Genomic DNA, 17704 nt, shown 5'->3' with positions numbered 1-17704 from the left:
GTCCTCTCTGAAGTTGAGTAAATAAATGCTTTGGCCATTATTAGTGGATACATATTTGTTGATTACCATTTATTTGTGAGGGGAAAACTGAGAAAACTTTTTATTTTTTTAAATGGAAAAAAAAAGTTATTAAACTGCATTTTCACAAATAAACGGAACGTCTCTGCAGTTGAATACATTAAAACCTTGGCCAAAATTTGTTGAAATATTACTTAAAGGCATACTTGACTCATTGAACAATTTTCAGCAGTGAAAAGTTAATATTTTCTCCAGAATGAATTTGATAACTTCATTATTTTTCATGTACAATTAATACATTTAAAAATTATTTTTTCTACTTGCTGTCGACTGATGTTGATATCACCTGTACATGGCTCACCTGTTTTCTGGGTGTGGTCAGTAAACTGTGCCACGATTGGTCGTTACCTACTTCCTCAGCGCAGGTGATGTCATCATCAGTCGACAGCAAGTAGAAAAATGTACTTTTAAAAGGTATTAATTGTACATGAAAAATAATGAAGTTACCACATTAAATTATAGACAAAATATTAACTTTTTAACTGCTGAAAATGGCTCAATGAGTCAAGTATCCCTTTAATAAAAATAATAATGAAAAAATATATATATTAATAATAATAATAATAATAATTTGTGGATGGTAAAAAAATTTTGGGGAAGCAAAACATATTGTAAAAAGTGCATTTGTGCAAATAAATTCCCATACCTTCTGTAGTTGTTTTAAAAACATGTGACTAACTGACGAGTACTGATACCTTGTGGGCCCATACAGTGCGGCAGGTGAAGCGCTCAGGTGTGGAGACACACAAAGGCATGCACAAAGCTTGGCGCGCACACACACACACACACACACACACACGCACGCAGACGCACGCACTTACCCCTCGCCTCAGGCTCCGCAGGCAGTGCATTTTGGGCTTGGAGGCCATGAAGTCGTTGAGGCGGTGCGAGAGGGGCTCCTTGTGCTGCTTGGGAGACTGGGAGTCGTTGGGAACAGCAGAGGGTGAGGGCGGGGATGAGGCTGGGGGGGCGGGCGGTGGCTGGCGGGGGGACGTTAACAGGGACATAAACTACCAGTAAGGAAAATCATAGAAGAAGAAGAAGAAGAAAAAGGGGGTACAGAATCCCAACGGAGGAAGAGGAGGAGGGAAAACAAAATCAATAAGCCTCCTTGACACGTTGAAGAAAATGAAATCCAAAACAACATGAGGGGAACGTCGATGTCGTCGGTGAAAAAAAAAAAACACAAAAGAAGACGAAGCAGAGGTGCGTTGAAGCAAGCAGCCATCGCAGCCCGAGCGCATGCAGGCGTCCCTTTTGAGCAACTCTTGGCTAAATAGATGTCCGAGGACAAGATGAGACGATGATGCCATGCACGGTGATGATGTCATTCCCAAAGCAAAAGACTACCAAGAGATGCAAGTTTTGTTTTTTTTATTAAAGGCCATTCTGATGCTTTTGTGCTAGTACAGTAATCCCCCGCTTTTCGCAAGAATTGACGCCATCTTAAATCGTTTTAGACTTTTAGCCCATTTCAAGCATCAGAAGTGCGCGTGTGCATGCAGCTACTAACAACACCAGATGAACTTGCAAAGGTCTTAGTTTTTCGGTCTCCACATACTTGGTGCGCAGTTAGTTGGTGACGAGGAAGTACTATAATCACAAAAAGTTGTTTTGTTTTTTTTTGGTTTTGTTTTTTTTTTCCCTCCTAAAAATTCAAGACGAAGCTATATTTCACTGTACGCTTTCTCTAAACTTCTCAATGTTCAATATTTCAGTACTTGCTATTTGCGGCGCAGAATGGCAAAACTCTTTTCTGTGACTTGACCAGTATTTTTGTTGCATGATGACAATTTCGCTAAGCTAGGTTAGCATTAGCATGAGTTTGTTGTTGTGTTTACTGTTTGGCTTGTTTTGTTTTGTCAACAAACCATCTGGTTCCATGTTGTGTTCCATAGCATAATGTGTTGCAAAACGGGACAAAGAAATGATTGAAACGCCAAAATTGAGCTTTGTGGTTATAGTTGACTTCAAGCTTGGTGGTAAAATTGACTAGTCAAGTCATCGGTTCAAAGCCTAGTTGCAACTGTATTTCTTGGTGTCATGATATCAAAATGTGAACGTGATGTTTTTAAATACCAATTCTAATTGAACCGGGAATTTTATGCTGCATTCGAGGATGGTCGGCAAGTCGGATTTATCCGAGTTGGTTTTTCCCAGTTCCGACCTGAAAGCGAGATGAACGTAAACAACCAAAATGGCGGATAGCGGTAAATTGTTTTTTATTTTGGTTCTTAAAACTCTTTTTTGACCTCCTACAAACTTACCTTCTCGTAATTTTGCTTCATTTATTGTTTTTATCTTATTTCATAAGCATTCTATCCAGTTTAGTTCACCGTATAATTTCATGCCGCCACGTACGTTGCGTTACGTGAAGTTATGTCGAATATTTATGAATAAAGAAAGCTATCTAGTTTTATACTCAAGTAAATTGTGTTTTTTACCATTTTTACCGTTTTTTACCGTTTGTTTCCAAAGGGGAAACCATTGTCCAGTGACGTCGCTTCTATTCCGTTGGTGAAGTCGGGGTCCTTTTTTTCCGACTTCGCAAGTGGAGTTCAAGGGGGCGTTCCCGACACGCTTCCTGGTTTGAACTTCTGACCATCCCCGAATGCAGCATTAGAGTCGCTAATACAGTAAGTGTACCTTTTAACTTTTAGGTGACAAGTGTACTTCCTTGACACCAAATGACTGTACTGCTTTTAGACATTTAGACACAACTTTGATGGCATCTTCTAGTTAAACGAGTTAAAATAAAAATAAAAAAAAGAAATAAAAACAAGTTATTAATGGTGAACCACCAACATACGGGGGATTACTGTATTACTTCTAGTGTCGTCTAAATACCTCTCACGCACCATATTAAGGACATTCATCCTAAATACAAAGCACCCAAAAGTGACGTGACAGCCTCAAAAAAACAAAAGAGTGTACCACCAGCCCGTAAGTCAGAAATCAGGTATCACCACTCATAAGTGGACAGCCAGTCAGTGGAAAACAAGAGTGAGGTGGGCGGGTGAATTAATATGGATCCAGGGAGGCGGGAAAATGCATTAGTGTGTGTTACAGACGGGATGGACGCTCCACGTCGGTGAAGGAGGTGAGGGGGGAAATAAACAAGCGTCAAAATACTAGCAGAAAAACCCGCGGTGCATTTTCTGGGTGGGTGTTGCTGCTGCTGCTGCTGCTCTTGTGTGTTACCTTGTTTTTGTTCTTGATGAAGGGCCACAGTTTGCCTTTGCTTCTGCCGGTGGGCCTCTCGCGGGCCTCGCCGCCGCGCGAGTTGCTCAGGCTGGTTTCCGACACCGCCCTCTTGATGGCCTGACCGTAGTCCTCGAACTCCACGTCTCCCGGCGGCTCAAAACCGGACTTGTAGGCCTCCACAACCTGCTTGGAGTCCTGAAACGTACACCTTCAATCACAAAAAATCTGCGATCCTGACAGGATGATTTTGTGCTCATTGCGTCACCAATCCCATATCTGCAAAATGATCATCAGCAGTTTTGACATGACATATCAACATGCAACTTGATTTTTGAACCGTTTTACTATGAGTTTACATTATCAAAGTGATCATATTTCAAGAAATTGTTCATGGTATGTGGCCATCAGTCAAGTCAAATTTATTAATCGTCAAAGAGTCTCACAAGGCCACGGTTAACAAGTAACGACATATGTGACCCAACAGAGCAAGAATTCAACTCAATGACCTCAGCAGTTTTGATATATTACTCGATTGGTTTGTTGGAACGTGACTTTGGACCTCAGTGAACTTTGAAATTATTGTCGTAACATAATGATTTTGAAGTCGTTGCGTTATCACATTGGGACATATCGATGAACGAATCATATATTCGAAAAACAATCATAATCTGATATAATAGTTCGCCTGGTTTGTTCCAACTTGATTTTGGACGTCGCTGCTAAGTCAAAATTGAAGTGAGTCATTTTTGTGGGCCTAGCATATTCAATCAAACTTTGTTTTGTTTTTAGAACATCCATAATACAATAAAAAGGGGGGGGGGGGGGTATTTCGGCATATTCACAAAATGATCACATTACTTGATTATGAACTATCCATTAGGGCTGCACAATATATCGAATAAAAATATCGATATTGCGATATTGGCCTATGCAATATGCATATCGCAAAGAAGTGAAATAAGTTTGATATGGCATTTTATGCTTTTATCTGAATTTGACCAGTCAGACTGTCAGGGCTGACATTTATTCAACTTCACAAAAAAGGAGAGAAGACACTCAGTTCAAAGCTCACGAGGAAAGAGGAGAGGAACTGACTGATTCAATTCAATACTGCACTCTCTGAAAAAAAAATCCCCTCGTTACCCTCTCTTTTTATTTGGTTTCCACGCCCCTAGTTCTATGGGTGTTCCAACCCTCATAATGCAAATGCAAAACATAGTTGGAACACAGTGCACTTAACGAAAACATGTACTATCATCCAATAGTTGAACATTAATTATCGAGAGGTAATTACAATTAATTAAGAATACATTGAGTTTGATTATTTTGCCGCATGAAGAAAAATGTCATTCTTTCACTACATAATAAAAATGTAATTTCTTTTGGTACATGTTAAATATCGCAAGAACATCGATATCGTTATAACTAAACTAAATCGCATGTTTTTCCAATTTCGTGCAGCCCTACTATCCACCTAAAAAAAAAAAAAAAAAATGCAAGTTTGATGAGAAAATTTATTTTATAGTCTTAAAAAAAAAAAAAAGCTTTTGAATGAGACTCCGGGAAGACCAAAAATAAATAAATAAATAAAAATCAGGGCAGAGCCACGACTTCTAAATACTCCCATTTGTCCTCGCTCATCTGTCAAACTTTATCTCAACGCGCCGCTGTCTGCTTCCCGTGATTCTCCCGCGAAATCGGCAGGTCTGCAGATAAGCCGCCACACATCACCGACCTGCCGTCTGCCGTGTTTTCAGGCGGGGTGATAAGAGCGAGAGAAGAATAGGGGACAACCAGCTAAACGTGTCGGGCGTGACGAAAACAAGCGGGTCGGGCAGGAAGAGGAAACGTGAATCAGACGGAGACATCGAGTCCCAAGTTACTGCGGCATTTTGAAAAGGTTTTTTTTTTTTTTTTTTTTGAAAGAGTTTGCCCAACTCTTTGCTCTCCAATAAATTTGCCTTGCCTTGCTTTGAGAGCATGTGACATTTTGCTTGTTTACTGAAGCAGGCTGGCGGAAACGCCCAAATTGTGCGAGTATGAAATTTCCCCTCGGGATGATTTTCCTCACACGGCCGGCGTATGACTTGCTGACAGATTAGACACGCTTTGTTCGTGTTTTCTTTTTTGGCTCACCGTCCTGGCCTCGATGGACTCGGCCACCTTGGTCATGCCGTCCAAACACTTTCCCACGATGGGGATCACCTGCCGGTCCACGTCGGCGAACGTCTTCATGCACGTTCCTATCCGCTCGATACGCTTCTCCTCCATGTCTTGGAGTTTCTGCCGCAGAAAAAAATGCACATGACGTGTGTGACATGAAATCTTCACACTAGTGATAGACCGATATGTTTTTTGTTTTTTTTCAGGGCCGATGACGATAACGATTATTAGTTGTCAAGGAGGCCGATAACCGATATTTCAAGCTGGTATTCATTTGCAGTAAAAGAGAAAATGCCGTTTTAAAAAAAACACAACCTTTTCTTTTCATTTTAAACATATAAACAATAGACAGTTTAATTAAAAATTTTAACAGAAATTGTAGAAATTGTAGGGAACTTCCAGGGTCATCAGCATGTGTTTAGCTAAATTCAAAACTAAGCAAGTAAATACATAAATAAATGGTTTTCTACTGTAAATAAAGTTTTACAAAATTTCAACATAATTTCTAAAATGTTATTTTTTATAAGTTAAAAAGTGTTGGGTCTTCCCAGTGTTTGCAGTGAATAAATTAATAAATAAATATTTTTTTTCAAGTTTTCTACTGTAAATAAAGTTTTACAAAATTTCAACATAATTTCTATTTTTTTTTTTTTTTTTTTTTTTTTTTAAATAAATCAAAAAGTGTTGGGACTTCCTGGTGTCAGCAGTGACAAATGTATGCAAAATGAAATGTATCTAATTTCGGGTTTTCGTCAGGGTTCAAAAGATCTTCGCAGACAGTGAAGAATTGTCTGAATATGTTCGAAATGTCTTTGCAACAAAATAAAAAGTGTCCGTGAACATCTTACAAATCCTGATGAAAACAAAATTTGCTCTACGTTCGCAAGCATTCACTTCTCGGTGAGATTCCGGCTTTATCGGCCTTCAGAGTCATAAAAAAGCGGCCCGGCCGATAATCGGTCTATCTCTACTTCATACGTCTTCCAACATTTTTCCGTACCTGGAAGATGTTGGGTATGACGGTGTAATAGTGCTCATTCTGCTCCTGGTTGAACTTCTGCAGGTAGGCCGAGTAATCGTTCTTGCTGTCGGCCGCCATCTGGTGCCTGACCTGAGCCTGCTGCCGCGCCTGAACACAAACACAGAAGGGGGGGAAAAAATTTTTAAAAAAAAGTGTTGTTACAACAGTGAGGCAAGTGATGTATCACATACACACATAAAAAATGCACAAACACAGCTGGAGCACACAAACATTGGTACTTTTTTTGTGCGCACATACAAGCACATGCACGCTTTAGCAGGATGTTGTTCTCATACATTTTTTGGTTTTTAGAAAATTGTTATACATAAGAAAATTAACCAAAAAAATAGTACTGAACTTGATTTAAATTCGTTGGGACCCAAAACTCTTTTTTTTTTTTTTTTGTGTGTGTGCGTTTTTTTTTGTATGTGTTACAGAAGCAAAACTCCAGTGGCATCTTTACCTTTACCCTTCCACAAGGCGGCAGCATTCAAGTTAAGGATGGAGTAATTAAATGATATAAATAGACAGCTTGCAATCACAGAAAACGTTTTCTTTTTAACTCTTTTCCTGCCACACGTTGTACAAAAAACAACCCCCACAGTGCCAGCCGATTTCCAACATTTTAACTCCTCTTCCAAGGCAAACAGAAAATTGTGTGCTATTACTACATAAACATGGTCGGTACCACATGAAAGATCGTGTTTAGTGACGTACTGTGAGTTAAGATATAATGTAACAACGGCTTTCGTCATTCATGTCATCCTTGAAAACGTTTTATTTCATCAGATTTGTCATGTTTCATTGTAATTTTATAAACCGGCAGCCCATTGAAAAGAGATACCATAGTTAAGTGTTTTTGATTCCACAACCCATTGACCAGGCAGTGCTGCACTTAGATGTTGCACTGCCTATTGATTAAAAACAAAAAAAACAAAAAAAAAACATAGTTGACGTCAATCGTGGTTTTATTAATTGTTATTAAACATTTTTGGCGGTAAAAGAGTTTACTTCAATTTGGTCCTACACAGGGCCAGAGAAAATTTTATCAAAGATGTTCAAAACATTCATAAATTGAGTAATAATTCGAACACTCTAATGCACGTCAATACTTGTTGGCGCCAGTGGTTGACACATGATACCCGCTAGTATCACCTTTGCCACAAATTGAGCAAGGAAAATCCCTGCCTTACACATTTAAACTTGTGGCTTGACAGCCAAAAAGGAGGAGGGGGGCCATTTTGTACGGTGGGATTTGAAGTTAATTTGGCTAATTTGACATTCACGATGATCAAGTGCAGCAGGGGCGCCCCTATTAGAGCTCACGGCAGATGGAGATGAGATTATCTCAGCGAGACGTCCGTGTGTATGTGCAGCTAAACTAAACTTGTCTGTTTCCTCTTTCCATCACAACTGAGGCCTGCGCAACACAAACTAATTAAAAACAAAAAACAGTGCAGCCTCCGAAGTCCCGATGACACTAAAAATTGAACAGTTTCTGCAAGAATATTCCTCAGAAGCTGATGATTTTTATCAATTAATCAAGATTTGTTTGTCAGGTCAATTTACGAAAATAAAATGTTTTTTGTTTCGTTACCAACAGCACAAACTGCGTTGTCAAATTAGCCACTTTTCTGATTCCTCCAGGGAACATTTTTCAGGCAAAATCCTTTTCGAACATTCTGGTTCCTCCCCCTCCTTTTGGCAAAATAAAGCCAACCCCTGGAGAGGAAGAAAAAAAAAAACACAAAACATTTTGAAAAGTGTTATTTTCTAAAAAGGGGAACTTGATTAGCACCTAGCTCCTCTTGTAATAGCCTGTAGGTGACAAAGCGCTACTAAATCTCTAAACAAAACTCAAACACACTTCATCACATTAAAAGGTGAATTCTTAATCGCCCAAATGCCAATATGAGCGTTTCACTGTAAAGTCGGGCCTTAAATTTCAAAACATTTAACAAAACCATGTCCATTAGCTTAATGCTAACACGGAAATTTAATTACCATAGATGGGCTCATGAAACTAGTGCTTCATCATGGTAATTAGTACACAAATGGTAGCAACACGTGCGACAGACCACACAGCAATATAGGCATATATTCTTTATCCTCTGCATAAAGCAAATGCCGGTAATGAAATACAAGTCCACCAGTAGGAGCAGGACAAAGCCCATTGAATTATGATGTTTACACAGTTTACATTTTATTTAAAAATGTCATTATTAATTGTATGAAATACGCTAATACCATTTCCGTTCATGTTAATAGGGAATTTATGAGTTGAGATGCCTGTTTTGAGTTCACAACATTTCGAAGGTGCAACGGTTACTTTGATTTTACAGACAATCACACACATGGATAAGCAATAGCTGACATCATCATAAATTCCAGCAGAGGAAGCGCGTCCGTTCTAGGATCCAAGTGTGGAAGTTACAACCTACGCAGGAGGAAGGTGATATGCTGGATCAAGCTTCCAAAAAAAAAAAAAAAAAAAAAAAAAAGTCACATGTCGAAGTGTGAGTGCATGTGTGAGCATGCCGTGCTATGCAAAGTGCGCTTGCACAACACCACCGTGTGTCGCCATGGAGACCAATCACATCCTGTCTGGGTTTCCTGTCATATCTGACAGATTGCGGTTCTATTTGAGATTTTTTTGCACATGTAAAAGAAAGAAAAAAAAAAAAAAACGACAAAAGTGAGGCAAGCCACGGACGTCCAGACACAAAGAAAACGCCTCCTGTCCACCGCACCTACCTTGAGGGAACTTCGCTTCTAGGCGAGGCATTGGAAAAGTAATATACAAACACATAAACACAAAAAAAAGGGGGATGGTTAGGCCCGCTACAGCTAAATTCGATTTTGCTGTAGATGCTTTGTCGTCGCTCGAATGTGGAAGTGCTGTAAACAATCAGGTGCAACAATCCGCATTATGTGAGATATCAGGAGTACCTCATTGACCTACAAAGATTTTTTCAAAACGTTTTAGAATATTTCATGAATATATTTGGTCGTTTAGTGAATATTTTGCAATTTTTTCCAAAATGTACTTGTTATTGTTATGCGACATTTTGTGATTGTTATGCTTTGTTTCGTGATAGTTTTGTGAATTTTACACAAACATTTTGTCATCGTATGGACGAATGGTTTTTGCCAATGTTTTGCCATTCATATTATTATTATATATGCATTATATTTTCCGTGTTTTTTTATATATATATATATATATATATATATATATATATATATATATATATATATATATAAAGTACAATAATGTGAAGAATGTAAATAAAGGCACCCGTGTATTAACATATGTAAACAAATGTTACTTTGTGCAGCATTACCATACAGAACATTTGTTACCAAAGTTAAGGTAGACTGCTTTATTGTGTTTTACTATTGACAATATATATAAATTTTGTAAACTTTACGTGTTCCGCTATAGAAGTAAGGGCGCAACTTTGTGATTTCCACAGCAAGAAAAAGTCATCTTTGAGGCTAACCTCAAATTATAGGCTAGCGCAGTGCACAGCAAAAAAAAAAAAGGGGGGGGGGGGGGAATACCAAGTTAGCTGACAACATGACACGTTAATGACGGCAACAGTCATGGGCTCGTAACTTGTCAAAATAATACCACGTGTGCAGTGTCACTTTAATGTAATGTTGTCACTTGTGTTCCTTTTACACATTAGCAGTAACTTTATTGAGCTAATGCAAATACCAATCAGAAATGTCACAAAAAGTTCATACTTGATTGATGGTGTAGTGATAAATGTGACAGCATTCACTTTTTGTGCCTGTCAGTATACATTGCTGGCAGAGATAGATGGGAAGCTTGCCACCATCTGAAAAAACACAATTTCACCGACCTGATCCTTTCCCCCAGCAAATAGCTTGAAATTGAATTTCCATTCATTTCAAAGGTGGTAGATGATTTGAGATACAAGTGTGCTCATGGAACAAATTCAACTCCTAAGTTAAGGCACAGCTGTAATTCATTGCCAACTATTTTGCAAAGCCTCAAGTTCCCGCTCGGGAACCGTCCCGCTTTTCGAACCATGATTTTTCTGGACTTCACCCACGGTCGATTGCCTTTGCAGCGACAAATCATATGATGTTATTGTGACTCTGTGACAGTCGTCGTGGCGCGGCTGTTGTGCGCTAATTAATTATGTGTGATGCACGAGGCTTGTACAGTGCGCGTCCACAAATGCCTCCACTGTGACGACGGGACAAGGCGGCTCTTGTTTCGCCAGTCCCGCTTGCTCCAGGGCTCTTTTTTCCCCCGCCACCATTGAGCAGAAAGGCTCTTTATTCCGCAGGCCCGTATTTGCATAATAATCGGGTCCGAACTGTGTCAACTCTTGAGCCTGACACCCCTGCTACGGAGGGAAGTTTGAGGACTCTTTGGCTTGGATGTCAAAACAGGAAGTGGCAAGTCAAAACTGGAAAGGAGGACATTCAACGTACCTTTTCCACGTCGGCTTTTGTCACGTTGATGTCGGCGTCCATCTTGTCAAAGTATTGCTGTGCTTTGTCCGCCTCTTTGCAATCACGCTCAAACTTCCTTTTACACTGAAAAAAGGAAGCCCAGATTAAGTATCACTGAAATTAAAGACGACACCTTCATGAACAATGATAAGTAACACATTGGTCATTTTATTCCTGACCTATTTTCCTAATTAATCAGGCGATTCATCTGTTTGGAATTTTATAATGCTAAATAGTGGAATCAGCCTTAAAAACATCCATAAATTGGCTGGGCCCTACTTTTAGTATTGCGAGAAAAAATAATTTGCGAATGTCGAACCAGGGGTACTACAACAGCTAAAATGCTAAATGTAGGAAGGGTTAATACAACACGGCGCCAAGGTGACCTTCATAATAAGAATTTTAATGTGTACGAGACTGTATGCAATGCGTCATATGCGCTTTTTAATACGCAACACGGGTCACATTATGACACAAGGTCAAAGTTGGAGGGCTAAGGATTAAACATACGTCCATAGTGGTATTTTGTCTGCGCAAAAACAAGCATTCATCCAACCCTCTGTTGACCCGCCCCCCCCCCCGAGCAACAATCAGGAGTTTGTCGGGGTCCAGCGTGCACTGTGAACTCTGCCTATCAGCCTCACAAAGAGATCATTGAACGCAGTCATGCTCATTCTGGGGAGGGGGTGGTGAGGAGGCACAGATAAGGCCTGCTGCTCTGTGCAAATTCGCCACTAAAGCAAATAGATGAGACACGGCAGCATCTGCTTCAGTGGAGTTTGTCACGCGCAACCATGACCGCACTGGACTGACTGTATGGTCACATACAGTAAAGTAAAGTAAAGTAAAGTGCATTTCTAAATCAAATATGAGGAGAACTTTTGTCAACAAAGATTATTAATGTGTGTGTCAAAGGTTGCGCGCCTGTGTGTGAATAAAATGTGAATTAAAAAAATAATAATTACTGTATTGTTAGTAAATTAATTAAAAAAAAATCACTTACATTTTTAATTGGATGTTTTAAAATGTAAAAATGTCTCATATTCTATTTAAGTAAATGAATGACATTATTTTTTATTTAATAAGAAAAACTACAAAAAAGGTAGTATAAAAATTAAAGATAATTTTAAAACTTGGACTTGTGTATAATTTGCATATTCAGTAAAATTATTTTATAAAATAAAATGTTACATTTGAAATAAAATTAGAAATTATTTTACACAGTATATTATAGAAAACTATAAATCTAAATAAGAAAAAATGTAGGATATAATTTCAGTTCAATTGTAAAATGTATTTCTAAAATGCAGTTTACCCATTTAAAATTAAGAATATTACATTCATTAAATACATTTTAAAAGAAATTAGAAAAACAATGAAAAATGGCATTCATAAAAATGTCAATTTAAATATTTTAAATGCTTATAAATATCAGATCATTTTAAGTAACAACGTATTGGCATACTTAATTGTCATGGTGGAAAAGAACTTTTTCAAGAACTATTACCTCTTTTTGCTGTTAATGGAAAAAAAAAAAATTGTAGTGATCCTTATTTTTTTCTCTCTCTCTATCTCTGTTTCAGTTCGATGCTCATTATCTAAATGTTTCCCTTGATACAATTGCGGAGTTTATTAAAAGCAAAGCCAAAGTCAACGCCAGAAGCCAAAAAATCCAAACGCAACCGCAGAAGCAGTCGACATGACTCACCAACTCCAGCTGCTTCCACGAGCTCTCGATGTGCTGCTGTGCTTTGCGGCCATCGTGGAAGTGCTGTTGGAAGACACACAAACACAAATTTCATCCGCCGCTGTCTTGACATAATGAGGATAATGGCTTCTCAAGTCACCCGCAAACACGATCGATATTAACTCTCGCGATAACGGCGGGGACGGGGGCAAAAGTAGGGTAAGCAGATACAAGTGTATGCACAGTCAATCCATAAACGTACTGTAGTATGACCTCATTCCGCGTTAGCCTAATGAGAGATTTTGCACCAGCTCCAGCAGATGGCTACAAGTCAGCTTGATTCAGCAGCAGCTTGATTGTTATGACGTAAATGTCTGAGGTCATTTTTGAGAGTGATTGATGTTGTGAATGTTTTGCTGATTTTTTTTTTTCTGCAATTGTTATCAAACATCAAATCAAATCAAACTTTATTTATATAGCACCTTTCATACATTCAAAGTGCTGAACAACTAAAACATCCATAATATAATAAAAAGAAAAAGCCACCCTTCCCCACATATCCCCATGATCGTACGACCCTAAGACACGCGCAAACCACAACATGGCGGGGCACAGGAGAACCCTGTGAGGAAAGGGAGGACTTCATCCACACTGAGAGGGATGATGGCCAACCACCACAGGGAGGAATGCCATTAGATTGTTTTCAGTATTGTTTTGAGGCATATGCAGTTGTTTTCCAAATTTTTATGCAGGTTTTATAACATTTTGTACGACTAATGTCAATTTTTTTTAAAATACAGTTTTGCGATAGTTTGGCAGTTGTCTTTGCTAATATTTGGATTTTACAATTCCTTTGTTTTCTAATTTATTTCTGCTATTGCTGTGAATGTTTGGCCAATTTTTATGCTACTGTAATACTGCATTTTAGAATGTTTTGTAATCGTTTTAAAAATGTCTTGCGCTTCTACTGAGCATGTCTTGTGATTATCATGCAGATATTTGCAAATCATGTTTTGTGATGCATGCATATTCATACATACATATATGGTAAATATGTTGTATATTTACACGACACGTTTACCACAACAATAGTCACACTTCCCTTTTCCCAAAGTTTCTAGAGAAGCTGGTTAAAATAAGGAAGCGCTTGAATGTTTCAGAGGAAGTACTCCAAAGCATCGCGGAGCCCCGGGAGTCTCGTCATGTGCACGAAATGTGCACAATGTCTTTTTTTTTTTTTCCTTTAATATTCTGTTCTGAGGACAAACGGCAGATGCAAAGACGACAATGCGGTGTCAGGCCGGCTGACTTCATTCCTACAAAGCAAATGTTTCCGCATTACATTTGTGGAAAATATTCGACATCCGGTACGCTTCCAAAACGCCCATCAACGCGAACCAAGACCTCGCGTTGTGATCACAAGGTCCTGAAAACAAATACAGCACATTTTCCACACGCACAAAAGAATTCAAGCGGCTCCTTCCAGGTTATCAGACGGGAGCAGAGGCATGCGGGAATGCACCAGTGCCAACTATTCGGCGCTCTTTGTGCCGTCCATGAAAGCTGCACTTGTGTATACAAGTGTATCAGGAAAACGTTTGGCCAACAGGACGGATGATCAGTCGAACGTTGTCCAAACATTTTCCCAAATAGAAATAAAGCATTTCATTGACGTAATGGGAAGTGTCAGGATTATTAAGGAGGAATCGACATGGGCCGGTTAACCGTTTTTCAAAGGATACTCTAGTTTTTGTTTTTTTTGCTTTGTTTTGGTTTTGTTTTTTTAAATCACGGTTTCAAAACTGGTGCAACTTGCTATCAGCGGTATAAGCGGTTTGCTCTTTTGATGAGGGTACCACGGTTTGATAGAAGGATATACCAGAGTGCCACTAATATCTCTGACAAATTCAAGATAATGCTAATACACTATATTTATGATAACGCCATCTTGAAATGAACTCTTGCGGGCACCTAATGCGTCATAAGTAACTGTAAATTTAGAGGTCGGGCAAGGTTAGGGATAGAGCTGTCATAAGTTAGGGTTAGGGTATCAACACAGGCCAGTTTTAATTCAACCTTGATAATAAGTGACAACGCATGGACACTTTGTAAACCTTCTTGTTTTTAATGTTGTGTTATGCTAAAGAAAAAGGAAAAGCACATTTGCATAATTAGGCCTTGCGGAGTACGTGGCCATGGTTTAAATTTGGTTTTGTTCACATCTGCATGCGCATTGAAATAAGTCATTCATTGGCACGATGTGCTTCACAGGAATGCATCCACCTCTTACACACTCCTGCACGGTTGTCACCACGCACAATAATCATCATAAACAGCCACAAATCATAGAAGAAATAGTGGAGATAAGGGAGATAAGAGCAAGGAATTGAAACTGAGACTTGGTCTTGACTCTGCCTCACATTTCCTTCTTGACTGAGCCTCAAATTGCCCGTCTTGTTCTTCACTTGGTCTTGTCTCACAGTTCCTTCGTTTTAGTTTGGACTTGCTTTATGTGTTCTTGACGCGAATGCTATTCTTAGCCTGTGGTTGCGTCAGCCTCCTTTGCCTTCAGCGCTTGTACACAAGGCAAGCATCCACAGCACAAACGTAAAGACTTGTTACACACACACACACACGCACGCGCTGTGGTTTTCACCTGACTTTTGGCTAGACGCTTACTTCCTAACTGTCGGACAAATAAGATGGAATCTTTTTTTATTGTTTCCAACTGGTTGAGCGCAATGTGGGCTGCGGCTACAAGTGCACATCTAAAGCACAAAGCGGACTAAATGGCAAGTAGCGTTGAAGTAGCACACGCCGGCGCTTTAGTCATTAATGGAGATGACACCTAAGCCTGAGATCAGCGGCCTGTTTGCTGACTGAACACCTTATAATCATTCTTCAGCACAATCACAATCCGGTGTCCTCGTCACACGGGAAAAGGGGGGGGGGCTTTTATCATTCAAATCTAATTAAATATGCTTGCATAACTGGCCTGAATTCTGAAATCCAGGCTGTGATGTGGTGAAAACAACATTCTGGGCCTCACCTTGGATGCTACCCCAGCTGAGTTTTGCCGGAGGTGCACAAACAGCGAAGGGCGGGTGGGAGCGTTACGCAAACAAATAAGCCTCGTGAGACACAACTGGACGCACTTGTCCAATCACATCACAAAAAAAGTAGAAAATATCTCCATTTTATTTCATACTTATGAATAGTCTAAAAATATGAAGAATTATGATTGATAGGCCTTGAAAACATTGAAGAAATGCTAACCCGGTAGGTTTGCAGACTCTGGCCAATTAGCGGAATTCAAAGCAAACGTGGTGAAGCGCAGCATAACAGGAGAGTTCAGACGTGTGTTTCATTGCCTCTTTTTTTTTTTTTTTTGTGCATTTCAGTTCGTCTAAAATAATGTTGATCCACAACACAACAGGAGGCTTTGGAGCCATTTTTGGTTCAGTTAAGCAAACGATATTTCAAGGAATCCACAAAGTCAAATTGACCCGCAACCTTGAGATGTTCGTTACAGGGCCTCTTCTCGCACATTTTCATGCCTTTTTTTCTTTTTTTTTGGTGCACTTGTTTTTTAAAAGGAAATTAGAGGGTCAATGTGACTATCACCATAACAGAAAGGTTAAAATGTGCTTCTCAGTGCCTTTTTTTTTGTTGTAAATTGTAGTGCATCAAAATGAACCGAAGCAGTGAAAAGAGTTGTGGGAAAATCCCCACAAGTGTCACTCTGCAGTCTATAGGCTCCCAAATCTGGACACTGAACAGAGAACGTTCCAGATCAAATCCAGCCAAAAGAGCAGGAAAAGGACTTGAGTGGTGGAGGGGGCTTCACAAAAGCTTACATAGCCCCTCCCCCTGCTATGGAACAACATGAACAAAGTGTCAAATAAAAACTGATCGCTAGCTGTGACTCCAGGCAACATGTCAACAGTGAACATACACTAAAAAAAAAAAAAAAAAAGGTCAGTCTGCCTTTGGAAAAAAAAAAGAAAAGCCTCTGCTTTTGGCTTTTTTTCCACTCCAGTTCCCCCAGCTGGGGGCTTCCGTGACACCAGAGTCCTCAATGACTGATTTTCCATCTGGTCACGTTTTGATTAATAAACGCAGAGACGTGAGTAACGACTCATGAGCCGCAGGTCCGCAACTCCTTCGTTCCGTTTGGTCTTGTTTTCCCTAATATATGACTTCAACGACGACAAAGGCTTTTGAGAGGCACGGGAGTTAAGTCAGTGACGTTCCGCACTTGTGGGTGAGCCTCTGGGTGAAGCTATATTTACTCGAGCATGACCTCAGCGCAGGGTGAGCGAAGCGTGCTCACGAAATGGGCTGCTTCATTCTGTGTTGGGAGAGAGGCTCGGCTGTCCCTTTTAACCCTCTTGTTTAGTTCTTCCTTCAATACGCCAGAACCTGCTACATGTTCGATCATCCAAATATAAATACAAAACGACTACACCACAACAACATGATTAATTATTCGGTAAATATTTGGCTCAATCCCATTTATATCAAATAGACGGGGAGCCAAAGTTAACAAAAGTGGACTCACCGATTTCCTCTCGGTCTTGAGATCCTGCAGGTAGCGCGAAAGTTCAGTGATGATCTGCGACGTCAGGTTCTCGGCAATCACCTCGTGCTGCCCGGCGTAGTCGTTCAGTTCGTTGAGTGTAGTCAGGAAGGCCCTGCAGAATGTGTATCTAAACAAACGGCGACATTTTATTCGAGAGAAAACGTGTATGTGTACATTCTCCATGGTGGTCCCGTATCTTACTTGTTCTCCTCCTCTTCCCGCGAATTCTTCTTCGGTTGGTATTTCTTCGATAAATTTCTGCAACAGCAAAAGAACCATTTGATTCGTATTTCCAGATACAAAATAAAACTGCTGATGTTGCGATTCCGAGCAGTTTCCTGACGTGAGGGACACTTGTAATGTTTTTCAATCTATAATGTTCATAAAACTGACAAACTGAATGGCCTTGAAATATTTTCACACACAAAAATTAAGATTTCTGACTTTAAAACGTTTCAAAACATTCTTTTTCCATCAG

At 39.6% G+C, this 17704-nt stretch overlaps 2 protein-coding genes across 34 annotated transcripts in view; one reads left to right on the top strand and one right to left on the bottom strand.

The window, feature by feature from the left end:
• agpat2 (1-acylglycerol-3-phosphate O-acyltransferase 2 (lysophosphatidic acid acyltransferase, beta)) overlaps nucleotides 1-17704 on the top strand; it is a 120543-nt gene that overhangs the window by 68039 nt on the left and 34800 nt on the right. The gene's annotated exons all lie outside the window — the stretch shown is intronic.
• Nucleotides 1-17704, bottom strand: part of fnbp1b (formin binding protein 1b) — a 52544-nt gene that overhangs the window by 17398 nt on the left and 17442 nt on the right. For 10 of the 31 annotated variants that reach the window (XM_077498277.1, XM_077498272.1, XM_077498270.1 and 7 more), the window contains exons 3-11: nucleotides 17428-17484; nucleotides 17206-17353; nucleotides 12666-12728; nucleotides 10937-11041; nucleotides 9221-9238; nucleotides 6446-6574; nucleotides 5419-5565; nucleotides 3280-3477; nucleotides 900-1088 (exon numbers count right to left, since the gene is read on the bottom strand). In XM_077498277.1, the coding sequence (XP_077354403.1) occupies nucleotides 900-1088; nucleotides 3280-3477; nucleotides 5419-5565; nucleotides 6446-6574; nucleotides 9221-9238; nucleotides 10937-11041; nucleotides 12666-12728; nucleotides 17206-17353; nucleotides 17428-17484 (1054 nt within the window). The remainder of the gene's footprint in view (nucleotides 1-899; nucleotides 1089-3279; nucleotides 3478-5418; nucleotides 5566-6445; nucleotides 6575-9220; nucleotides 9239-10936; nucleotides 11042-12665; nucleotides 12729-17205; nucleotides 17354-17427; nucleotides 17485-17704) is intronic. The other 21 variants (XM_077498276.1, XM_077498288.1, XM_077498291.1 and 18 more) reach the window with 7 other exon arrangements.

The sequence above is a fragment of the Festucalex cinctus genome, chromosome 15 (assembly GCF_051991245.1).
Source record: "Festucalex cinctus isolate MCC-2025b chromosome 15, RoL_Fcin_1.0, whole genome shotgun sequence".
Lineage (NCBI taxonomy): Eukaryota > Metazoa > Chordata > Actinopteri > Syngnathiformes > Syngnathidae > Festucalex > Festucalex cinctus.
Note: the sequence above shows the minus strand (reverse complement) of the source record. Positions and strands in the feature narration are given on the sequence as shown.